Source organism: Babylonia areolata, chromosome 28, assembly GCF_041734735.1.
Source record: "Babylonia areolata isolate BAREFJ2019XMU chromosome 28, ASM4173473v1, whole genome shotgun sequence".
Lineage (NCBI taxonomy): Eukaryota > Metazoa > Mollusca > Gastropoda > Neogastropoda > Buccinidae > Babylonia > Babylonia areolata.
Window position 1 is genome coordinate 24,839,528 of NC_134903.1, and position 27,752 is coordinate 24,867,279.

At 48.9% G+C, this 27,752-nt stretch overlaps 1 protein-coding gene across 3 annotated transcripts in view; it reads right to left on the reverse strand.

Moving 5' to 3' along the window:
- Positions 1-10,270: 10,270 nt before the first annotated feature.
- Positions 10,271-27,752, reverse strand: part of LOC143301947 (uncharacterized) — a 70,161-nt gene continuing 52,679 nt past the window's right edge. For 2 of the 3 annotated variants that reach the window (XM_076616416.1, XM_076616413.1), the window contains exons 2-4: positions 21,137-21,442; positions 15,002-15,028; positions 10,271-13,954 (exon numbers count right to left, since the gene is read on the reverse strand). In XM_076616416.1, the coding sequence (XP_076472531.1) occupies positions 12,990-13,954; positions 15,002-15,028; positions 21,137-21,422 (1,278 nt within the window). In that variant the 5' untranslated portion in view covers positions 21,423-21,442 and the 3' untranslated portion in view covers positions 10,271-12,989. Of the gene's footprint in view, positions 13,955-15,001; positions 15,029-21,136; positions 21,443-26,687; positions 26,823-27,752 lie in introns of those variants that run through there. The other variant, XM_076616415.1, reaches the window with a different exon arrangement.

Consider the following 27,752-nt stretch of genomic DNA (forward strand, 5'->3'; position numbering starts at 1 on the left):
CAGTCACACCTTTTCAAACATCATTTTTCCTTTATGTCTTTCCCCCCATAAATTCACTTTATTCCATTTTGGGAAAGCTGGTAGAACTGGGAGATTATAAAAATATATATGTTGCATATGACCAGTTGACAATATTCTCAAAAATAGCTTGTGTAAAACCCTGTCTAAGGCAAGAGACACAACCACTGTTGAAGAAATAATCAGTTATTGCACAGCCATCAAAATAGATTGGTATGACTTCTTTTCTGAGCACAATTTGTGATTGTTTCCGGGCAAAAGAGGTATGTGGACAGTCAATGTTTCCAGGTAAAATAGAGGTATGTTGACAGTCACTGACGGTTGATACAGGTTTGTGAGCATAGATGATTACTGCTAGAGTCCATGGGAAATTCAGTTCACAATATTTCAACTGGGATATGAGCAGATGTCTTGAATGTCTTCCATCATGGGTCAAACATTCAATTAAAGGGTGATAACTGTTGTTTTTTTCTCTCTCTTTCTTTCTCATAACTGAAGTAAAAAATAAAAAAAATAAAAAAAGGAATATGATTAAATACATACTGCTAATGTATTCAAATGTGTGTTATATATAATAGTGTCCATGGGTAATTATGAAATTCTATATATTATACAGTATACATATATCATGTGTTATGCATAATGATAATAATAGTGTCCAAAAGATATTGTATGTTAATTGAACTGAAAAAGTATGTTGTGGGTAGTGACAAATCAATCAGATTTGAGGACAGACGCTGACCAAATCTTCAATATCGTTATCATTACACGAGTTCATCAGCCAGTAACCATTAAAAAAAAAAAAAAATAAATAAAATGATAGTGCGTACGTGTATGAAAGAAATGGTCCATCACATAATATGTAAACCTGTCAGAAATTGTTATGAAATACAAAGGTCCAGGAATGTCAAGTTGAAAATAAAAAGAGAAGTTCACCATTGGTCAGAGTCCGACCTCAGTGATCACTGAAGCCTCCTCTTTCTTGGGCCTCTGTATGTTCTATAGGTGGGAAAAAACACACCAGGAAATGAAGTTGTACTTTTATTTGACGTCATTTCACATATATGATACTGGATGATATCAGACAGATATTACAAAAAGACATGTCTCCTAAATCTCTCCTTTGCTCTGAAATTTACGTGTGAAATCCTAGGACAGCTTCCAATTCCTCACGGGCGATACAATTACACAGAATGATGTCAGGAAGCTTCTTCTTGCAAACCAAGCCTGCAGAAAAGGGCTACTGTTACCCACAAAGCACAGGCTGGGGTATTGCCTTTGTGAAAAGAATGGGTCTCTTTTCGACCCACAATGCATGATACTGACTGTATTGCCACTGTTTAAAACGGGTCTTGTGTGACCCGTGAAAACCCAGTGAAGTACATAAAACACAGTGCAAGGCAAAGAGTTAAAACGATGATGACAGACATCACGTTTGAACTATTCCCTTGACAAACACAACACCACAAAGCACACATACGAAATATGTAACATCAGAAAAGGAGAGAATTTAAACACACAACAGACAGCCAATTTCATTAGATTAAGCAGGGCAGTGTTATGAGAACACAACATCAACAGTGCATACACATGCATTTTGTTCTCAGTAACATGTAGCCCAAACAGCAGCCTACAGCGTCAATCAACAAAGTGAACACTGTTCACCAACAGCACTTCACCATACACATGAACTCAACACAGGAATCACACACCATATCCACATGAAATCAACACAGGAATCACACACCACATCCACATGAAATCAGCACACAGGAATCACACACCACATCCATGTGAAATCAACAAGCACAATCACACACCACATCCACATGAAATCAACACACAGGAATCACACACCACTGCCCTTAGGGTCCAAGTCTTACTGTTTGATATTGCACATCACTGGATACAACAACGTCAACTGAATACAGGCATCTTTTACACCTATATATATATGTACACACTGTTTTACACAAGTCAGAACACCCCCCCACCAATACACAGCTCTTGTGCCCATCCAGCCCATACCTCCGATGTTTGTCAGTCTGGAATCTTCCAGAAACAAGGTGACGTTTTCACAGCGCTTGTATCTTGGTGTGTCCATCTCTCTGTCTGTCTGTCTGTCTGTCTCTCTCACACACACACATCCATAGCATCGCACTTTCTCCCACCCACCTCCCTCTCCACCCGTCTCTTCAGAATCAGAATGAGAACAGCTTTGTTATCACACATTATTTCTCTTACTGAGATAACAAAGTGTGTTCTGATTCTGATTCTTCTACCCCCAAACTACCCAACACCTGTCACTGCAGGTAGTCAGACAAGCAGTGACAAGGCACTCAACATACTGCACACAGTCTGCGTGTCAGGCAGAATCAAGCAAGCAGCAGTTTCAGTTTCTAAAGGAGGCGTCAATGAATTCGGACAAATCCATGTATGCTACACCACACCTGCTAGGCAGATCCCCGACAGCTGCAAACCCACCATGCTTGGTCAGGTCTTGAGTGCATACACATGTACCTTTCAGAACAGATTTCTTCGAAAAAAATTGTGCTTGAGGACAACACATTGATTGCCACAGGTTCTTTTTCAGTGCGCCAGTATGTGCTGCACATGTGAACTTGGTTTATCATCTCTTTCAAATGACTAGATGCTCTGTTTGATTTTCATGTCAAACTTGGGAGAAAGGGTGAGAGGGGATTGGAACCCACACCCTGACAGTCACTGTGTTGGCCGATGAGTGTCTCACCATCCCACCTTCCTGGTCCGTGGCATGGGAACAGGTCTGACACTGACAGCAGCAGGCACAGACTTCTCCCTTCAAAACATGCACGCACTCAGACGCTCCTTTTTTTAAAAAAAATGCTAAAAATATTTCACATGGAAGCTCTAACGATAATGAAAGCACAACAAAATGATTCGTTTTTTTTTTGTATACTCAATATACTATTGTTTAAAAAATTAGATTTCTGTATGTACAGCCTTCATGCAGAGTTCATTTCAGTTTTATAAAGTTAAACATGTTCATACCTATATTCCAATGCAATGGACAGAGTAAAGCAAAACAATGTATTTCACTTTCATCTTCTGTTAAACACAGCCAAGCTTATCTTAAATGATCTTCAATGACAATGGTACAAGCAGCAACACTGAGATGTCAAACACTAATACTTAGTCTACCACTAAACATCATTTATGTCAACAGCACCTAGCTTTATACAGTAAACATTCCAACTAAAAAAAATTTTCTGGTACAAAACTATTTTTCCCAGAAGCGAAGACCAGTCATCTATGAAGCCTGTAACTGACATCCATGAAAACACCTTTTGGTTTCTGTGCACTTTCCTGACACATCAGTGACCAACTTACATCATGACATGGAGCATAACTGCGACTGCTAGTTTCTCCAGCAGCACATTAACCCTGCACAGTAGATTTCAATCCACAACATGGCAGAGTTTCATTTCACAATGACCAGAAAGCTCTCATGTTGTGGTGCAACGCACAGGTTACGATCAGTGACTGCAATGTGAATGTTAAAGAAAAGAAAAGAAAAACCAACAAAAAAACAACTGTTGCAATGTGCTTGAAATTCACAGGACATGTCATACAGTATAAAAAGCTGTGAAAATCACACAGAAAGCAAGAACCAGAAATGCTTTTTAAGGAAATAAAAAGGAGAAAATGGCTCAGTTATTGGCACAGGTTGGTGGGTTGGTAATGACAGAAACTCACCACACATTGCTACCACTATACAGTGCAGTGTTGCAGACATGTATCTGTGTATAACTACTGTCATAATCCACAGTGTAAGAAAATTGTATGTATTACTACTATCACAAACCATAGTGCAGGAAAATTTTATGTATACTTATTCATAAAAAATCCACAATGTATGAAAATTGTTTGTATAACTATTGTCACAATCCACAGTGTAGGAAAATTGTATACATGTATAATTATTGTCAAAATCCAGCGAAGGAAAACTGTATGCATAATTATTGTCAACATCCACAGTATAGGAACATTGTATACATATATAATTATTGTCAAAATCCAAAGTGTAGGAAAACTGTATGTATAATAATTGTCAAAATGCACACTCTATGAAAATACAGCATTTCTGCATCATCTTCTCTCTCTGCACTGGACAGAACACTGCAGATGGTGCACACTGATGTGTATGGCAATATGGTCAACACAGTATAGCAAGAGTATAGTGACAAGAGTACTTTATCATTCATCATCTGTGTGAATACATTGTCTTCAATACTGGTGGAGTATGTGGATAAATCAGCCAAAAAATTTTCAATATCTATAAAATCATGTTGTTGCTTTTTGAAAAGGAAAGGGTTAATCTCATTGGTCGAGGGATGAATACAATAAAACATGGTGCAGTATGTTCCTCAACATTTCGTCACATCATGCAACAACGTCCTTCAGCTTTCTCAGAGAACACAGAACACTGAATACCATGACTTTTTGGAGGGTTCATCTTTCACAGCATCTGTCACACACATCACAAGCATTGACAGAATGACACACTTTTTGTTGAGGTCATGGCAGAATGACACACTTTTTGTTGAGGTCATAACAGAATGACACACTTTTTGTTGAGGTCATGACAGAATGACACTTTTTTTGTTGAGGTCATGACAGAATGACACACTTATTGTTGAGGTCATGGCAGAATGACACACTTTTTGTTGAGGTCATGGCAGAATGACACACTTTTTTTGTTGAGGTCATGGCAGAATGACACACTTTTTGTTGAGGTCCTGACAGAATGACACACTTTTTGTTGAGGTCATGGCAGAATGACACACTTTTTGTTGAGGTCATGGCAGAATGACACACTTTTTGTTGAGGTCATGGCAGAATGACACACTTTTTGTTGAGGTCCTGACAGAATGACACACTTTTTGTTGAGGTCCTGACAGAATGACACACTTTTTGTTGAGGTCCTGACAGAATGACACACTTTTTGTTGAGGTCCTGACAGAATGACACACTTTTTGTTGAGGTCATGACAGAATGACACACTTTTTGTTGAGGTCTGGATGCTGTCCACCGCTATCAGTTATGTTCCATGATGACGAGATGTTGAGGTTCATGTACACCGACAAATCACATTCACAATCAGAGATGTTTATTTATCCACACATTCCTGTTTGAATGACAATAGGGATATAATCTGTGAGCACCAGAACAATAACATTCACTGCTACATTATCTTCATCATTATCACTAAAATTCATTGCTACTATTAACTTCATCATCAACATTACTACCATTATCTTCATCATCAACATTCATTATCTTCATCATCAACATTACTACCATTATCTTCATCATCAACATTATCATCTTCAGTGCTACGATTATCTTCATCATCATTAGAATCTTCAGAGCTATGACTATCTTCAACATCAACAATATTATCTTCAGTGCTATAATTATCTTCATCATAATCATCATCAGAATCACCAGAATATAAATTAAAAGGTGAAAGGTCCCATTCCCACCAACTTTATGACGGTCAGTGCAGTGAATTCATGCCCAGTGTCTAGGTCTTGGCACAGTGGTCAGTGCAGTGAATTCATGCCCAGTGTCTAGGTCTTGGCACAGTGGTCAGTGCAGTGAATTCATGCCCAGTGTCTAGGTCTTTTTTTTTTTTTTTGCTGCCCCATCATCTGCGCTGTTTCAGTGGCATTACACCCACGCCGCTCATTTAGATTCCCCCATACACGGCCACACCCGGGTTCGTCCGTCGCAGTTCCAGCGTCGGCAGTCCACAGGGAACCATCGATGTTAGGTCGCCAGGAGGCCACACACCAGAGGAGACCCTGCACTGCTGCTGAGTCACTTCGGTGGTGTTCAGTGGTGCCTGTTCTGTTTTAACGTACTTAGGACACCACCTACTAAGCCCCCTACTAACGACAATAATGGCTTAGTCGCGGAGCCAGACTGAGTGAGCGTCTCTCCCAGAGTGGAGACCGCCACCACGTCCCTCAAACAACAGCCCCCCATGAATCTGCCGACACTGACGACATTGACAGGACTCACCCCAAGCACGGAAGTGGAGGGGTATCGAAACTGAGGTCACCATGAGAGCAGGGCATGAAAGGTCACAGAATTTGAGACTATTTCGTTTATATTGATGACGATGAAGGAGAAGGAGGATGACGATGATGATGACGATGTTGCTATGGAAGTCCATTTTGGTTTGGGACTGCGTGACAAGGCTGCACTCTACGCTTCCTGTCATAATGATATCCCGGCGTTAACCAGGCCCGAGAGATACAGACACTTGCAGTGTTGGTCTGGTAATTAGAGCAACACACCCAAAGACGCATCCTTGAAGTGGATGACACTCGACTGTGTGGTCCCAGTCTCCCCATTTAAGCCCACAGCACACTCAACTCTGGGTAGGAGCCGGCCACGGGCCGAAAAACCCACCTCCGCTGGGATTCGAACCCGCGTCCTCCCAGCCGTCAGTCCGCGACGCTAACCACTTCGCCACGGCGGCTGGTCAGTGTCTAGGTCTTGGCACAGTGACTGTCAGTGCAGTGAATTCATGCCCAGTGTCTAGGTCTTGGCACAGTGACGGTCAGTGCAGTGAATTCATGCCCAGTGTCTAGGTCTTGGCACAGTAGCGGTCAGTGCAGTGAATTCATGCCCAGTGTCTAGGTCTTGGCACAGTGTAGGTCAGTGCAGTGAATTCATGCCCAGTGTCTAGGTCTTGGCATCACAAGGCCGAGTTCAATCCTCTCCACCTGCTAACCTAACCTTCCCTGGCCAAAGTCAGGTAGCCATTAACACCTGGGTACGGGTGCAGTGAAGGCAATCAGAGTGAAGTGCCTTATCCAAGGGCACAGCGCCATGCTGAAACAGGGCCTGCAACCCTGATCACTGGTCAACACTGGGTCACAAGTCACACTGATCACTGGTCAACACTGGGTCACAAGTCACACTGATCACTGTGAACACTGGGTCACAAGTCACACTGATCACTGTGAACACTGGATCACAAGTCACACTGATCACTGTGAACACTGGATCACAAGTCACACTGATCACTGTGAACACTGGGTCACAAGTCACATTGATCACTGTCAACACTGGGTCACAAGTCCATCACTGATCACTGTGAACACTGGATCACAAGTCACATTGATCACTGTCAACACTGGATCACAAGTCACACTGATCACTGTGAACACTGGGTCACAAGTCACACTGATCACTGTCAACACTGGATCACAAGTCACACTGATCACTGTGAACACTGGGTCACAAGTCGCACTGATCACTGTCAACACTGGATCACAAGTCACACTGATCACTGTCAACACTGGGTCACAAGTCACACTGATCACTGTGAACACTGGATCACAAGTCACACTGATCACTGTGAACACTGGGTCACAAGTCACACTGATCACTGGTCAACACTGGATCACAAGTCACACTGATCACTGTGAACACTGGATCACAAGTCACACTGATCACTGGTCAACACTGGATCACAAGTCACACTGATCACTGTGAACACTGGGTCACAAGTCACACTGATCACTGTCAACACTGGGTCACAAGTCCATCGCCTCACCAACCGTCTCTGATATATATATATATATATCTATATCTATATATATATCTATATATCTATATCTATATATATATCTCTATATCTATATATATATATATCTATCTATCTCTCTCTCTCTCTCTATATATATATATATGTGTGTGTGTGTGTGTGTGTGTGTGTGTGTGTGTGTATAATCATATAAACATGTGCTTTTGGACTGATAAATACATGGTAGAGGACTGAAAAGACCTGTGCCAAATATCAAAGATAAAAAAAGTCTAAGAACTGATAAACACTCACTTTCTGAGGAAAGAAAGAGAGAAAGTAAATTTCAGTTCAAATATCCATTGCCAGCTATTGTTACTTGCTTTCATGATTTTTGTTTTTATTTTATAAGCAACAACAATATAAATTTTTTTTTTTTAAATCCACAGAAACTACCTTCTATCAAAACTAATGTCGTGATTTGTGATTATGGTAACTCTTTACATTCATCTGTATGAATACAGCGCAGTTCTGCACAAGTAATATTAGCATTTCACCATTCTGAGTGTACATGTTTAATGTCACATCACAGAAAAATGCGCTGAATGAGAGCCAACACAAAATGAAAGAAAGGAGAATTGATCAAATATTTCTTTCCATGAGGCTGGAAGTGGAACCTGTGTGTTTGACAAAACAGGAAGTGTGAACATCAAACAGGCAAATGATGACCAGAAAAATGACGCAGTGCAGTAAAACCATCAAAGGCAGTTTGAAGGCAAACATGACAGTTGAATGTACATCATGTATCGATTAACATTTTCTGCATACATAATCCTTTACTTGCATTTCAGGACTGTTGTACATAATACACATGCATGGAAGCAAACACGCTGATGACATGACAAGCCACACTGTTCAGCCCCTTCATCGAGTCAAGGCGTAGAATATTCCACGTCTTTAAACTAATATTCAACCAAGTCTCTTGATGATATTGAAATCGGTGTCTTTGTGTGTGTGTGTGTGTGTGTGTGTGTGTGTGTGTGTGCATGCACGCACGAAGAAGATGAATGTTTTAAGCACAAGCTGAATGCAGCTGATCCACCAGTGGTCCATTTGGAATGGATGCTCTCTATCTGGTCTGCAGCAGAAAAGAGATTAGTCTCTCTCTCTCTCTCTCTCACACACACACACACACAAAGAGAGAGAATGATTGATGGAAGAAACCTATGACCAACACATATACCCCCTGTACACACATCTCCCATGTCCAATAAATGACAACACACTTTTCATGCAGCACACCTGTCCATGTTGCTGTCCTAGCTGTTAGAGGGCGTAGTAAAGGGCAGTAAGTAACTCAGAAGGCAACTGATGAAACAAGGTTAGAAAGGAAGGCATCCAGGCAGAAGTACCTGTGATAGTGAACCACTATGGTCACCTCATTCCCAACCCAACGCACGGCAATGCTGATGATGCAGTGAACAATTCCCCTAAACAGACACAGACCCTACAATGAACAATTCCCCTAAACAGACACAGACCCTACAATGAACAATTCCCCTATACAGACACAGACCCTACAATGAACAATTCCCCTATACAGACACAGACCCTACAATGAACAATTCCCCTAAACAGACACAGACCCTACAATGAACAATTCCCCTATACAGACACAGACCCTACAATGAACAATTCCCCTAAACAGACACAGACCCTACAATGAACAATTCCCATAAACAGACACAGACCCTACAATGAACAGATCCCCTATACAGACACAGACCCTACAATGAACAGATCCCCTATACAGACACAGATCCTACAATGAACACATCCCCTAAACAGACACAGACCCTACAATGAACAGATCCCCTATACAGACACAGACCCTACAATGAACAATTCCCATAAACAGACACAGACCCTACAATGAACAGATCCCCTATACAGACACAGACCCTACAATGAACAATTCCCATAAACAGACACAGACCCTACAATGAACAGATCCCCTATACAGACACAGACCCTACAATGAACAATTCCCATAAACAGACACAGACCCTACAATGAACAGATCCCCTATACAGACACAGACCCTACAATGCAATGAACAGATCCCCTATACAGACACAGACCCCTACAATGAACAATTCCCATAAACAGACACAGACCCTACAATGAACAGATCCCCTAAACAACACAGACCCTACAATGAACAGATCCCCTAAACAGACACAGACCCTACAATGAACAGATCCCCTATACAGACACAGATCCTACAATGAACAAATCCCCCATACAGACACAGACCCTACAATGAACAAAGTCCCCCATACAGACACAGACCCTACAATGAATAATTCCCTACACAGACACGGACCCTACAATGAACAAATCCCGTCACAGACACCAACCCTACAAAGAATAAATCCCCTCACAGACCCTACAATGAACAAATCCCGTCACAGACACAGACCCTACAATGAACAAATCCCGTCACAGACAGACACAGACCCTACAATGAACAAATCCCGTCACAGACACAGACCCTACAATGAACAAATCCCCTCACAGACACAGACCCTACAATGAACAATTCCCATAAACAGACACAGACCCTACAATGAACAGATCCCCTAAACAGACACAGACCCTACAATGAACAGATCCCCTAAACAGACACAGACCCTACAATGAACAATTCCCATAAACAGACACAGACCCTACAATGAACAGATCCCCTATACAGACACAGACCCTACAATGAACACATCCCCTAAACAGACACAGACCCTACAATGAACACATCCCCTAAACAGACACAGACCCTACAATGAACAGATCCCCTATACAGACACAGATCCTACAATGAACAAATCCCCCATACAGACACAGACCCTACAATGAACAAATCCCCCATACAGACACAGACCCTACAATGAATAATTCCCCTACACAGACACGGACCCTACAATGAACAAATCCCGTCACAGACACCAACCCTACAAAGAATAAATCCCCTCACAGACCCTACAATGAACAAATCCCGTCACAGACACAGACCCTACAATGAACAAATCCCGTCACAGACACAGACACAGACCCTACAATGAACAAATCCCGTCACAGACACAGACCCTACAATGAACAAATCCCCTCACAGACACAGACCCTACAATGAACAAATCCCCTCACAGACACAGACCCTACAATGAACAATTCCCCTCACAGACACAGACCCTACAATGAACAAATCCCCTCACAGACACAGACCCCACAATGAACAAATCCTGTCACAGACACAGACCCTACAATGAACAAATCCCGTCACAGACACAGACCCTACATTGAACAAATCCCCTCACAGACACAGACCCTACAATGAACAAATCCCCTCACAGACTACAATGAACAAATCCCCTCACAGACACAGACTCTACAATGAACAAATCCCCTCACAGACACAGACCCTACAATGAACAAATCCCCTATACAGATACAGACCCTACAATGAACAAATCCCGTCACAGACACAGACCCTACAATGAACAAATCCCGTCACAGACACTACAATGAACAAATCCTGTCACAGACACAGACCCTACAATGAACAAATCCCCTCACAGACACAGACCCTACAATGAACAAATCCCCTATTCAGATACAGACCCTACAATGAACAAATCCCCTCACAGACACAGACTCTACAATGAACAAATCCCCTCACAGACACAGACCCTACAATGAACAAATCCCCTCAAAGACACAGACTCTACAATGAACAAATCCCGTCACAGACACAGACCCTACAATGAACAAATCCCCTCACAGACACAGACCCTACAATGAACAAATCCCCTCAAAGACACAGACTCTACAATGAACAAATCCCGTCACAGACACAGACCCTACAATGAACAAATCCCGTCACAGACACAGACCCTACAATGAACAAATCCCCTCACAGACACAGACCCTACAATGAACAAATCCCCTCAAAGACACAGACTCTACAATGAACAAATCCCGTCACAGACACAGACCCTACAATGAACAAATCCCGTCACAGACACAGACCCTACAATGAACAAATCCCCTCACAGTGTCAAACCACACCTTACCAGCCCTGACTCAATGTAACCTTGTTTTTCTATCTTTCACCGGAACCAGGCAGCCAGTGACCAAGACATGGTGAAAGCAAACAGATCAACTTGGAACAGCTGTGGTGCAGGACAAAATCTAAATGACAACTCGTCTTTGGTGTTTGTGAGCTGCACATGTAGGCAGCCCTACTCCATTTTCAGGGGTGTGCATGCCAGGCATGTTCTTGCTTCCATAACCCACATGGATTACATGATCTTACACATTTGATTTTCTGCATGTATTTATACACATGTAGGGGGTTCAGGTACCAGCAGGTCTTGCACATTTGCTGGCCTGGGAGATAGGAAAAGATCTCCACCCTTAACCCACAGGGTACTATGACCTAGATTCAAACCCCAGACCCTCAGACTGAAAAAGAGTCACACTAGAATGCTGCACACTCTGATCAAATCTGCAATGCTTTACACATACAAAAGCCAGAATAAATCTTCCAGTCTTAAACATCCAGGTTTCTGGGCCGACATGTAGGGAAGGGAAGGAACTCTTCTTCCAAAGAAACAACCCTGGTGTCAGGCTGAAACTCCTGACCAGAATTTTGACTCTGATGTAATCATTCTGGAAGGTTCTATAACATTGTAGTGACCAGCTCCATGAACATAGTAATCTTTTCTACTTTTCAAGGCTCAGGGATGTGTGTTTATGCATTATCAGAAGCTCTGTGTGTCGTGGTGGTGAGACTCCACAGGCCTGGCGACTGTGGATATGTCGTTTCACTGTATGCCACTCCTCAGGGTCAGCTGCATGAAAGAACTGTGGTATGGCCTTGACAACTGGTGAGAATCACTGCCACACACTCTGCAAGGAGCTTGGGGATTTCTTGACGGGAAAACTGTTTCTACGTTGTCCTGACTGAAGGGTGAAGGGATGTGCAATACATCTCACCACATTTCCCTGCCCAGTGAGCGTCACTCACTCCTAAACAAGCACACCCATACCTCTACCATTCCAGCAACACACACCTGTCACTTACATCATGCCACTTCTAAACGCTTGCTGGAACTGGTCTGTCACCACTGATGACACACACCATCCACAATCATCACGCCAGTTCATCATCACGCCAGTTCACAATCATCACATCAGTTCACAATCATCACGCCAGTTCACAATCATCACACCAGTTCTGGTAATGCCTGTGGGAACTGGTCATCATCGATGACAGATGAAACACACACCATCCACAATCATCACGCCAGTTCATCATCATGTCAGTTCACAATCATCACGCCAGTTCTCGTAACGCCTGCTGGAACTGGTCGTCATCAATGACGATGTGGAGGTCCATGTCTCTGATGTCCAGTTTCTGCAGACACTGGTTGGAGCGCAGCAGGGCATCGAAACGCTCCTTGAGAGTGCCACTGGAGTAGTCCTTGTGCAGTTGTCTGACCTGCTGCTTGGTCATGCAGATGTTGGAGAGAAACATGGCCACCTGGTCCGTCCACACTGAGAGAACCAAGGTGCCACGGTCCTGTTCCATGTACTTGATGATGTAGGTCTGCAGGTCAAACTCAAACTGCTGGCACAGCAACGCCACCTTGCGCCGGAAGTACTGGCCCCCAGACTTCCACTTCTCGCACATGACAACGGCAGAGGACTGGGAGGTAGTGCGGGTTCGGTTCCCACGCTGGGTCTGGGCCTTGAGGCGAACCAGCTCCATGCGTTTGTTGTACTCCATGATCACCGGGTCCGAGTTCTCCTTGTCAGGGCCGCCCCCCCGACCGCCCTTCCCCTCCCCCCCGCCTCTCTGGGGGCTCCTGCTGTTGTGCCGACTGTCTGCTCGGCTCAGTGCGGCATCCGCTGGCTCCCCCTGCTGGCTGGAATGCTGAGGGGAGGTCACTCCCGACGACCAGGCTCCGTTACTTTCCCTGCTGCCGTGTTTGTGGCGGTTGGGCGACTTGCTGTCATGTTGTTCCCCGTACCTCCTCTCCCTGTCGCGCTGCTTTCGGGCTCTGGAGGGGAAGCAGAAGCAGAACAAGGACTTCTTCTTGCCCGTCTCCTCCTCGTCATCGGCGGTGTCAGTGATGACGTGGGGGTCGTCTTCCATGGTCAGCATGTTGTCGTAGGACTGGTGGAGGCCCGCTCTGTTGGGCGCGGCCAGCATGGTGTGGTCGATCACGTCCCCCTCACAGTCACGCTCAGGGACCACGATCAGCAGGGCCTGCACCTTGATGATGATGGTTACCTCCCCTGAAACAGTCAGCACTGGCTGAGAACATCAAGTCATTAGTGGTTTGGTCAAACACAGGGGGGGATATTGGGAAAAAAACAACCCACACAAACCTTCTTCCTGAAAAACATAGCATGCAAACATAGACAGGAGAGAGAGACACACAGGGAGAGAGAGACAGACAGAAAGAGAGAGACACAGGGAGAGAGGGAGAGACACACACACACAGGGAGAGAGAGACAGAGAGAGACAGACAGAAAGAGAGAGACAGTGACATGGGGAGAGAAACAGACAGACACAGGGAGAGAGAGACACACACACACACATGGAGAGAGAGACAGAGAGAGACAGACAGAAAGAGAGAGAGAAACACAGGGAGAGAGGGAGAGACAGAGACACAAGGAGAGAGAGACACACACAGGGAGAGAGAGACAGAGACAGAGACAGAAAGAAAGAGACAGAGACATGGGGAGAGAAACAGACAGACACAGGGAGAGAGAGACATAGGGAGAGAGAGACAGAGACACAGGGAGAGAGAGAGAGAGACAGCGAGACAGAATCAAAGACAGACAGAGACAGAGAGTCAGGCTGAGTGAGAGAGACCGGGAGTGAGAGAGAGAGAAAGAGAGAGAGTCAAACACAGACAGACAGGAGTGAAGTCACAGGATACAGAGGTCAACAAAGACTGAACAGTTATTGACACTGGACCCAAGGGGAGGAGAGTGTGGGTGAGGGGGAGGGGTGAGGAGGTGACAAGATGGACAATGGTCATTTGTGGGGAGTCCTTCTGATGTTTTAAAACATTATTTAGCAAGACTCTGGTTCTGAATCACTTTTAACACACACACACACACACACACACACACACACACACACAAACACACGCGCATGCACACGCACACACGCACGCACACACACACACATACTCACTCATTCAAACACACACACACACACACAAATTTGCATGTGCACAAGTATGCACAAGCTCAGGCATGCACACACACACACACACATGCGCGCACACACACAGACACACACCACACACACACAGAAAGCCCACACTGTACCTTTGTGGCGTTGTTTCTCAAAATAATCTGCAACAAAAGAGATAACTCTGTCAGCAGAAGTGCTCATCCTCCACAAATAACATTATCCACTGAGCGCTACGGTTTCAAACTGTTTACACTGACTGTCACACTGACTGGATGAAAGGAAAGACAGCAATTTGATACCACTGCTCCAGCCATCTGACTGCCAAGCCATGACTCAGAACTGGCTGAAGAAAAATGTAATCAAGGAGTAGGAAAACATGATTTTGTATTATTTTATTTTATTTTATTTTTACTTTTATTATTTTTTTTTATCATTATTATTTTTTTGTTTTTTTTTTGTTTTTGCATCTCCATTTCTTTCTTAGCCTACCTTTTTTTTTCCATATATTTTTTAAAATTTTTAAAATTTTCAACTTTGATTACACATCTACATTTAAGATGCATACTTAAGTACATATATATAAGATAAGAAAGAGCACATAAAAAACGAAACATAAAAAGGTGAAGAAACACATGACGACATAACATAATATTATATAGTGAGAATAGGTACTGCCAGTTCAAGTAAATAGATCATTTGAATATATAATCAAAACACTAAAACAAAAAACAAAAAACACAAAAAAAACCACAAAACAAACAACCCCCCCCCCCCTGTGCTCCCCCCACCACACACACTACACCCCCCCCCCAGGCTCCCCCCACCACACACACTGCACCCCCCCCCCCAGGCTCCCCCCACCACACACACTGCACCCCCCCCCTGTGCTCCCCCCACCACACACACTACACCCCCCCCCCTGTTCTCCCCCCACCACACACACTACACCCCCCTGTGCTCCCCCCACCACACTCACTACACCCCCCCCTGTGCTCCCCCCACCACACACACTACACCCCCCCCCCTGTGCTCCCCCCACCACACACACTACACCCCCCCCCTGTGTTCCCCCACCACACAAACTACACCCCCCTGTGCTCCCCCCACCACACACACTACACCCCCCCCCCTGTGTTCCCCCACCACACACACTACACCCCCCCCCCCCCTGTGTTCCCCCACCACACACACTACACCCCCCCCCCCTTTGCTCCCCCCACCACACACACTACACCCCCCTGTGATCCCCCCACCACACACACTACACCCCCCCCCTGTGCTCCCCCCACCACACACACTACACCCCCCCCCCCTGTGCTCCCCCCACCACACACACTACACCCCCCCCCCCTGTGCTCCCCCCACCACACACACTACACCCCCCCCCTGTGCTCCCCCCACCACACACACTACACCCCCCCCCCCTGTGTTCCCCCACCACACACACTACACCCCCCTGTGCTCCCCCCACCACACACACTACACCCCCCCCCCTGTGTTCCCCCACCACACACACTACATCCACCCCCTGTGCTCCCCCCACCACACACACTACACCCCCCCCCCTGTGTTCCCCCACCACACACACTACACCCCCCCCCTGTGCTCCCCCCACCACACACACTACACCCCCCCCCCCTGTGTTCCCCCACCACACACACTACACCCCCCCTCCTGTGCTCCCCCCACCACACACACTACACCCCCCCCCCTGTGCTCCCCCCGCCACACACAATACACCCCCCCCCCTGTGCTCCCCCCACCACAAACACTACACCCCCCCCCCCCTGTGCTCCCCCCACCACACACACTACACCCCCCCCTGTGTTCCCCCCACCACACACACTACACCCCCCCCCTGTGTTCCCCCACCACACAAACTACACCCCCCTGTGCTCCCCCCACCACACACACTACACCCCCCCCCTGTGTTCCCCCACCACACACACTACACCCCCCCCCCCCCTGTGCTCCCCCCACCACACCCCCCCCCCTGTGTTCCCCCACCACACACACTACACCCCCCCCCCTGTGCTCCCCCCACCACACACACTACACCCCCCCCCTGTGTTCCCCCACCACACACACTACACCCCCCCCCTGTGCTCCCCCCACCACACACACTACACCCCCCCCCCTGTGTTCCCCCACCACACACACTACACCCCCCCCCCTGTGCTCCCCCCACCACACTCACTACACCCCCCCCTGTGCTCCCCCCACCACACACACTACACCCCCCCCCCTGTGCTCCCCCCGCCACACACAATACACCCCCCCCCTGTGCTCCCCCCACCACACACACTACACCCCCCCCTGTGCTCCCCCCACCACACACACTACACCCCCCCCCTGTGTTCCCCCCACCACACACACTACACCCCCCCCCCCCTGTGTTCCCCCACCACACACACTACACCCCCCCCCCTGTGCTCCCCCCACCACACACACTACACCCCCCTGTGATCCCCCCACCACACACACTACACCCCCCCCTGTGCTCCCCCCACCACACACACTACACACCCCCCCTGTGTTCCCCCCACCACACACACTACACCCCCCCCCCCCTGTGTTCCCCCACCACACACACTACACCCCCCTGTGCTCCCCCCACCACACACACTACACCCCCCCCCCCCTGTGTTCCCCCACCACACACACTACACCCACCCCCTGTGCTCCCCCCACCACACACACTACACCCCCCCCCCTGTGTTCCCCCACCACACACACTACACCACCCCCCCTGTGCTCCCCCCACCACACACACTACACCCCCCCCCCTGTGTTCCCCCACCACACACACTACACCCCCCTCCCCTGTGCTCCCCCCACCACACACACTACACCCCCCCCCTGTGCTCCCCCCGCCACACACAATACACCCCCCCCCTGTGCTCCCCCCACCACACACACTACACCCCCCCCCCCTGTGTTCCCCCACCACACAAACTACACCCCCCTGTGCTCCCCCCACCACACACACTACACCCCCCCCCTGTGTTCCCCCACCACACACACTACACCCCCCCCCCCCTGTGCTCCCCCCACCACACACACCCCCTCCCCCTGTGCTCCCCCCACCACACACACTACACCCCCCCCCCTGTGCTCCCCCCACCACACACACTACACCCCCCCCCCCCTGTGTTCCCCCACCACACACACTACACCCCCCCCCCTGTGCTCCCCCCACCACACTCACTACACCCCCCCCTGTGCTCCCCCCACCACACACACTACACCCCCCCCCCTGTGCTCCCCCCGCCACCCACAATACACCCCCCCCTGTGCTCCCCCCACCACACACACTACACCCCCCCCCCTGTGCTCCCCCCACCACACACACTACACCCCCCCCTGTGTTCCCCCCACCACACACACTACACCCCCCCCCCTGTGTTCCCCCACCACACAAACTACACCCCCCTGTGCTCCCCCCACCACACACACTACACCCCCCCCCCCTGTGTTCCCCCACCACACACACTACACCCCCCCCCTGTGCTCCCCCCACCACACCCCCCCCCCCTGTGTTCCCCCACCACACACACTACAACCCCCCCCCTGTGCTCCCCCCACCACACACACTACACCCCCCCCCTGTGCTCCCCCCACCACACACACTACACCCCCCCCCCTGTGTTCCCCCACCACACACACTACACCCCCCCCCCCTGTGCTCCCCCCACCACACACACCCCCTCCCCCTGTGCTCCCCCCACCACACACACTACACACCCCCCCTGTGCTCCCCCCACCACACACACTACACCCCCCCCCCCCCTGTGTTCCCCCACCACACACACTACACCCCCCCCCCCTGTGCTCCCCCCACCACACTCACTACACCCCCCCCTGTGCTCCCCCCACCACACACACTACACCCCCCCCCCCCCTGTGCTCCCCCCGCCACCCACAATACACCCCCCCCCTGTGCTCCCCCCACCACACACACTACACCCCCCCCCTGTGCTCCCCCCACCACACACACTACACCCCCCCTGTGTTCCCCCACCACACAAACTACACCCCCCTGTGCTCCCCCCACCACACACACTACACCCCCCCCCCTGTGTTCCCCCACCACACACACTACACCCCCCCCCCTGTGCTCCCCCCACCACACACCCCCCCCCCTGTGTTCCCCACCACACACACACTACACCCCCCCCCCCCTGTGCTCCCCCCACCACACACACTACACCCCCCCCCCCCCCTGTGTTCCCCCACCACACACACTACACCCCCCCCCCCTGTGCTCCCCCCACCACACACACTACACCCCCCCCCTGTGCTCCCCCCACCACACACACTACACCCCCCCCCTGTGCTCCCCCCACCACACACACTACACCCCCCCCCCCTGTGCTCCCCCCACCACACACACTACACCCCCCCTGTGCTCCCCCCACCACACACACTACACCCCCCCCTGTGCTCCCCCCACCACACACACTAAACCCCCCCCTGTGCTCCCCCCACCACACACACTACACCCCCCCTGTGCTCCCCCCACCACACACACTGCACCCCCCTGTGCTCCCCCCACCACACACACTACACCCCCCCTGTGCTCCCCCCACCACACACACTGCACCCCCCTGTGCTCCCCCCACCACACACACTACACCCCCCCCCCTGTGTTCCCCCACCACACACACTACACCCCCCCCCCCCTGTGCTCCCCCCACCACACACACTACACCCCCCCCCCCCCGTGCTCCCCCCACCACACTCACTACACCCCCCCCCCTGTGCTCCCCCCACCACACTCACTACACCCCCCCTGTGCTCCCCCCACCACACACACTGCACCCCCCTGTGCTCCCCCCACCACACACACTACACCCCCCCTGTGCTCCCCCCACCACACACACTACACCCCCCCCCCTGTGCTCCCCCCGCCACACACAATACACCCCCCCCTCCTGTGCTCCCCCCACCACACACACTACACCACCACCCCCTGTGCTCCCCCCACCACACACACTACACCCCCCTGTGCTCCCCCCACCACACACACTACACCCCCCCCCCTGTGCTCCCCCACCACACACACTACACCCCCCCTGTGCTCCCCCCACCACACACACTACACCCCCCCTGTGCTCCCCCCACCACACACACTACACCCCCCCTGTGCTCCCCCCACCACACACACTGCACCCCCCTGTGCTCCCCCCACCACACACACTGCACCCCCCCCCCCCTGTGCTCCCCCCACCACACACACTGCACCCCCCCCCCCCTGTGCTCCCCCCACCACACACACTACACCCCCCCTGTGCTCCCCCCACCACACACACTACACCCCCCCTGTGCTCCCCCCACCACACACACTGCACCCCCCCTGTGCTCCCCCCACCACACACACTACACCCCCCCCCCTGTGCTCCCACAACCACACACACTACACCCCCCCCCCCTGTGCTGCCCCCACCACACACACTACACTCCCCCCCTGTGCTCCCCCCACCACACACACTGCACCCCCCTGTGCTCCCCCCACCACACACACTGCACCCCCCCCCCCCTGTGCTCCCCCCACCACACACACTGCACCCCCCCCTGTGCTCCCCCTACCACACATACTACACCCCTCTGTGCTCCCCCCACCACACACACTGCACCCCCCCCCTGTGCTCCCCCCACCACACATACTACACCCCTCTGTGCTCCCCCCACCACACACACTGCACCCCCCCCCTGTGCTCCCCCCACCACACACACTGCACCCCCCCCCTGTGCTCCCCCTACCACACATACTACACCCCTCTGTGCTCCCCCCACCACACACACTACACCCACCTCCTGTGCTCCCCCCACCACACACACTGCACCCCTCTGTGCTCCCCCTACCACACACACTACACCCCCCCCCTGTGCTCCCCCCACCACACACACTACACCCCTCTGTGCTCCCCCCCACCACACACACTACACCCCCTGTGCTCCCCCTACCACACACACTGCACCCCCCCCTGTGCTCCCCCCACCACACACACTGCACCCCTCTGTGCTCCCCCTACCACACACACTGCACCCCTCTGTGCTCCCCCTACCACACACACTGCACCCCCCCCTGTGCTCCCCCCACCACACACACTGCACCCCTCTGTGCTCCCCCTACCACACACACTGCACCCCTCTGTGCTCCCCCTACCACACACACTGCACACCCCTGACCTTCATCCCTCCAGATACCCTCCCCACCCCCAACCTTGACCCCCTGAGCTCCCCCCACCACACACACACACACCCACCTCCTTGAGACACAGGCAGGATGCGCTGAGTGTTGTCTAAGGACGAAGCCAGGTGCAGTTGCCCCGACTGTCTGAGAGCGTTGATGAACAGGGCCACGGCTGTGTGGCCCTCTCGCTCCACGTGCTGCAGCAGTGCTGCGTTACGCTGCGTCACGGCCGGGGAGCTGCGCAGCGACTGCAGCGTGGGCGTGTCCAGCACTCCGTGCTGCGAGAGGTAGTCCAGGATGGCCTCCGCATCCAGCCCTTCCACCAGGTCGCGCCGACCCGACAGCGGCTCCGTCAGCATGGCCGCCGCTTGCTGGTCCTCTGTGAGGAGAGATTTGTGATTATCATCATTGTTCTTGTTACTATCACCATCATCATCATTATTATCTTCATGATCATTGTCATTCGTTTATTCGTTTGTAGTCTGTTCACCCCTGAAAACAGAGTATGGCTGCCTGCATGATAAGGCAGAAGCCCAGTTGTACAAATAAGTGAATGTGGGAGATGTAGCCCATGAATACAGAAGATGTTTCAGTGAATGATAATAATAAATATTGATAATGAATAATAACAATAATGAAAAGCACTTAATAATAAAATGAAACAATAATCAACACTAATAATAAAGAGCAATAATAATGAACAGTAACAATAAACAGTAATAACAATGAGCAGTGCTTGTAAAGCACAAACGCAGTGAAATACTACTGATCATGCCTTCATCCAGCATTCACCACTTCCTTCACTCACACTGATATGGTGACTTACTGCACAAACGACACTGATATGGTGACTGACTTACTGTACAAATGACACTGATATGGTGACTGACTTACTGCACAAACTACACTGATATGGTGACTGACTGTACAAACTACACTGATACAGTGACTTACTGTACAAACTACACTGATATGGTGACTGACTTACTGCACAAACTACACTGATATGGTGACTGACTTACTGTACAAATTACACTGATATGGTGACTGACTTACTGTACAAACTACACTGATATGGTGACTTACTGCACAAACTACACTGATACGGTTACTGACTTACTGCACAAACTATTGTGTATACATTTGTGGGGAACAGGATGACTGATTAAAGGTTAAAGGTTAATTAGCTGTTTGGAAAACAACAACACAATAACAGAATGGGCTGGGTTGCTCAGCGTTCGGAACATTCCTAAGTCTCTCCAATCACCAAAGAGGTATGAGTATACTGCGTTGCTAATATGCAATTCTTGACAAAACAAGTCATAAGACTGTGCAAAAGTATGCACATAAATATATTACACTTCTTGAGCACTGCACTACTCATTGTTGATACCCACAAACATCTTGAACTCGATCTGTTATTCAATGTACTTTTCTATGTGTCTGTGCAGTATAAGCAGACAGACAAATGTCACACACTGCTCATGCAAACACACACACACACACCTCTCATGCAAACACGCACACACACACACACAACACACATGTGCACACACACACACACACACACACACACACACACACACACGTTCATTTTTGTTCAATATCTCCTGATGTGGAAAGATATCATATCGAAGACTACAACATGCTCTCAAAGACAAACAATCACACACGCACACTCTCACATTCACACACACACACGTTCATTTTTGTTCAATATCTCCTGATGTGGAAAGATATCAAATCGAAGACTACAACATGTTCTCAAAGACAAACAATCACACACACACACACATACACTCACATTCACACACACACTTACACAACACTCTCCCTATTTTATGTACACTTATCTGACAACTAAACAAAGCAAGCCTGCATTGTTACATCCCAGTTTCTCTCCTCCAGCCCCACCCCATGTCACAGATACCCTCCTAACACCCGGACACCCACACTGCTTGTTTTTACAACACACTGGCTCTTTCTCTCTCTCTCTGTGGTTTGCTGTGCCAGTTCATAATTGCTGTGTTACCCAAACCTCGTGTTAAAGCAGTGCATTCCCTTTGCCCATCTTAAAAGCATCTGGATTCTTTCTTGTGTAAATCTGGAAATATTGAGTTGGGGTTCTGCACCATGGAAACAAGAGGGGCCTTGTTTCTTCACCAGAAAGGAAACAGACAGAGACACACAGAGAGACAGAGACAGACAGACACACACACACACATGCACATACACACAGAGCGACAGAGAGAGACAAAAAGAGAGACAATGACATGTTTTATTGAGGGTTAACTGGATAAGCTGAAAGCTTCTTTACACCATGCCCTCTCACACACACACAAATGGGGTGGGGAGAAAAAAAATGGTATGGCCATGACAGACAGTTCACAGAGGCAGAGAGAGAGAGACAGACAGACAGACAGAGAGAGAGAGAGAGAGAGAGAGAGAGAGAGACTGGGAGTGAGAGAGACAAAGTATGTGGATGGGTTAATGAAAGAATGGAATGTTTGTACTCATGATCACACACACATTTTTCTGTTGAATTAGTCTGCTACACTATTCCCTCCATCTCTCTCTGTCAATCTCCTCTCCCCGTCCCTCTCTCTCTCAACCCCCACCTTCTCCCTGTGTGTGTGTGTGTGTGTGTGTGTGTGTGTGTGTGTGTGTGTGTGTGTGTGTGTGTGTGCATGAGTGTGATCGTGTCTGCTCTGTTTGTTTTTTATTTCTTAAATTGATTTGATTCAATTTTTTGGACGTGGGTTTTGTCTGCATGTATACTGTATTCCAAAAGATATATCGTTGCTCCTGCAGACTAGTGATTTATTTCCTGTATATGATCGGACAATACTTATCTCCGCTTCTTTTTATGACGTCTGCCCATCACCGTGTCTTGCCACTGGCAGTCAGTCATCACCAAATCTGCCATCATCTTCATCGTCCTCTGATATTTCAATGACCAGTTTCTGAACGAAATGCCGTCCACCGTCACCTTGGCATCATGGCGGAGACTGAAGACCGAGTCTTGACAGGAAGTACCACATGAAAGGCCATGATGGACAAGGGGAACTGACAGTGGTGGAACTAGCAGAAAGTGAGGTAGAGAAGGACCTTGGCGTCCTGATTGATAAAGGGCTGACCTCAAGAACCACATCAACCAAGCGACTGCAAAAGCAAACCGATTTCTTGGAGTCATCCGAAGATCATTCGACTTTCTCACCCCCGCAGTCTTCATCCAGCTATACAAGTCTCTAGTTCGCCCGATTCTCGAGTATGGACACACAGCATGGCAACCTCGACACAAGACACTGTGCTGCGAACTAGAGGACGTACAGAGGCGTGCCACCAAGCTCATTGCATCACTGAAGGACCAGCTGTATCCAGAGCGCCTTGCTGCACTGAACCTGCCCAGTCTTGAGCACCGCCGCCTCAGGAGGGATATGATCGACATGTACAAATACACGCATGGCCTGTACTTGACCAGCCGCCCCCATATCAGCTACTATCCAAGGCAGAGATACCAGAGGGCACAGCCTGAAGTTGGACAGATCACACTGCAGACTCAACATCAGAAGCAGTTTCTTCGTTCAGCGCGTAACCGCCACCTGGAACAGCCTGCCAGACAGTGTGGTCACAGCCCCATCAGTCAATGCTTTCAAGAACAGGCTCGATGCACACTGGAAGGAGCTCCCTGCAAAATTTGACCCAGACTGTTATCATTAGTTACAACTGTCGACATCTTGTACCACGTATGCAATTCAGTTGTACTAGTGAGAAGACCTGTGAACAAGCTCCCAAGAGCTTCAACACGGGAACAAACCAGTAACCAGTAACCAGTGGGGAAGGCTGAACGTCCCTCTGCCCCTTCACGGCCATCGGGGCAGTGAATTTCTATCCACCGTGTCCGTATCCACCGTGTCCGGGGCAAGGCACAGGAAGGCGGGGCCCAGTCCTCTCCCTCCGCCGTTCGAACCCTTCCCAACCGGCATGGGTGGGGTGAGCAACATCGGAGTGAAGTGTCCTCCCCCCCAAAGACACAACACCAGGCCGAAACGGGGGGTCAAACCCGGTCTATTGGATCACAAGTCCAGAAAAAGGACGTCACTAAGTATGACGTAATAGCTAATCGTGTCATGGAACTGCTTTTGTGCCACTACTTTTGTTGTGGTAGAAGTAGTGGTAGTAGTAGAAGTAGGTGTAGTAGTATTAGTAGGAGGAGGAGGAGGAGGATAGGGACAAAGCAAGGTTTGAAGCATGAAAATAGTCCATCCGTTGTGTCGTAACATCGTTTCATATAAATTGGGTCATGGTCCAACGCTTCGTTCTCCAAGCGTTAGTTTGTGCGTGATTCATATGGCACGTTTTCTAAAAACAGGGGCCATAGGTACTTCGGCAAAATTTAAGCCTTGCGTTTCCACTTCCCTTCTTGGTATAGTAGTTTGGTTTTAGGGTTTGCATTTGCATGCTAATTTGCCTAAATCGAATTCATCAGTCATATTTATGCACTATGTATCCTGAATCACTGTCAAGAAGATTTTTGAAATGCTTAATATTTTTAGCTGATTTCGTTACATTTAACAGTGCATTCCAACCTTTAACAACTCTGATGCTGAAGATGATTTGCGGATATTAGTCCTGCAAAACTGGGTATAAAGGTTATACCCACAGTTAAATTAAATCTTGAATCTTGTGTGTCAGTTGTTTTTTATGTATATTTTTATTTGCGCGTCTCTGCGCGCGCGTGAGAGAGACAGAGAGAGAGTGTGTGTGTCTGTGTGTCTTTTGACGTGTGTGTATTCACAAGAGAGTTTGTGTGTGTGCGCGCACGCTCACTCGCAAGTCTCTGTGAGAGACAGAGAGGGAGAGACAGAGAGAGAGAGAAAAAATAAGACGTGTTGCTGTGAACCTTTCCGTCTTCCTGACACTGTCCATCTCCAACAGCATTCCCAGTGTTGAGTGTTGCCTGTTGGCCAAACCCACTTGTTCTTCTTGGTGTCAGTTAACAACTCTTCTCACCCCCTCCCCCACCCCACACACTTCTGTTGCACTCTTCCTGCCTCCCCCTGTCTCTCTGTGCCTCTTTTTCACTCCCATTCTTCTACCCTCCTCTCTCTTTCTCTCCATCCCTTTCTCCTGTTTCCATCTCTCTCCCTCTGCCTCCCTCCCCCTCTCTCTGCTAATCCCCCCCCACACACCCCCACACTCCCCCCCACACACACACCACGTATTTATCTTACCGAAAAGACAGCTTTCATTCTTTGCAAAAGATTTTGTTGTTGTTGTTGTTGTTGTTGTATTCTTATCGCAAAGGCAATGTTCCACAAATATCGTAAATACCCCAATAAATAGACGATCACATACAGAAAGAAAGAAAGAATAAGGAAGAAGAGCAGAAAGAAGAAAGCAAGGAAGGAAGGACGAAGAGAAACAGAAAATAAAGGAAAGAAAGACAGACAGAAAGTAGGGAAGAAAGAAGGAAGGAAAGAAAGAAAAAAGATGAAAGAAACAGCGAACGAAATTAACCAAGTAACTAACGAACGAATTAACGAACGAACGAACGAACTAGCTAGGTAGCTAACTAAATAACTAGCTAACTCACTCACTCACTAACCAAAAGCAATAACGACCTGAACGGGCAGATAGTGTCATCTTGTCAGGACCCCCACACTGCAGTCACAGTCACACAGCACAGCACAGCACGGCAGGGCGCGACACAGCACAGCACGGCACAGCACGGCACGGCACGGCACGGCACAGCACAGCACGGCACAGCACAGCACAGCAGAGCACGACACAGCGGCACGGCACAGCACAGCACGGCACAGCACAGCACGGCACGGCACGGCACAGCACAGCACGGCACAGCAGAACACGACACAGCACAGCACAGCTCAGCACAGCACAAGTGATCACAAACTATAAAAATTATACGTGTGCGGGGGTCACGTCTGTCATTTCCCTGGTTGTGTTGCAGACATAATTATTATCAGACATGAAGTTGTGTGGTGTGTCGGTCACGACAGTCATGTGACTGCTGAATGATAGTGATCACTCTCACACACACACACACACCGTCATGTGGCAATGAATCCCTGTCGGACCGTCACCTACATACATTGACTCTGCTTCGCTGTTGTATAGATAATAGATAGATAGAGAGACTGACTGATAAACAGACAGGCAAATAGAAGATAGATAGATAGATAGAAAGTCAGATAGACGCACAAAGAGATAGATAGATAGGCAGACATACAGACAGATAGATAGATATAGATAGATAAGATATACGCACAAACAGACAGACAGATTGATACATAGATAGACGGGCAGACAGACAGACAGATAGATAGATAGACGCGCAGACAGACAGACAGATAGATAGATAGATAAGATATTCGCACAAACAGACAGACAGACAGAGAGATAGATAGATAGATAGACGCGCAGACAGAGAGATAGATAAATAGACAGACTGACAGACAGACAGATAGATAGACAGACTGACAGATAGATAGATAGACGCGCAGATAGCTAGCTAGATAGGTTGATAGATAGATAGATAGACCCTCACACGACACTTACATACCTCACACCAATGGCCTACCCAGTGATAATCACACACACTGCTATTCATCAAGTCCAAAGCTTGGCCTCAGGCTCATCACCATTCACACTGTCACAGAGCCGAGGGT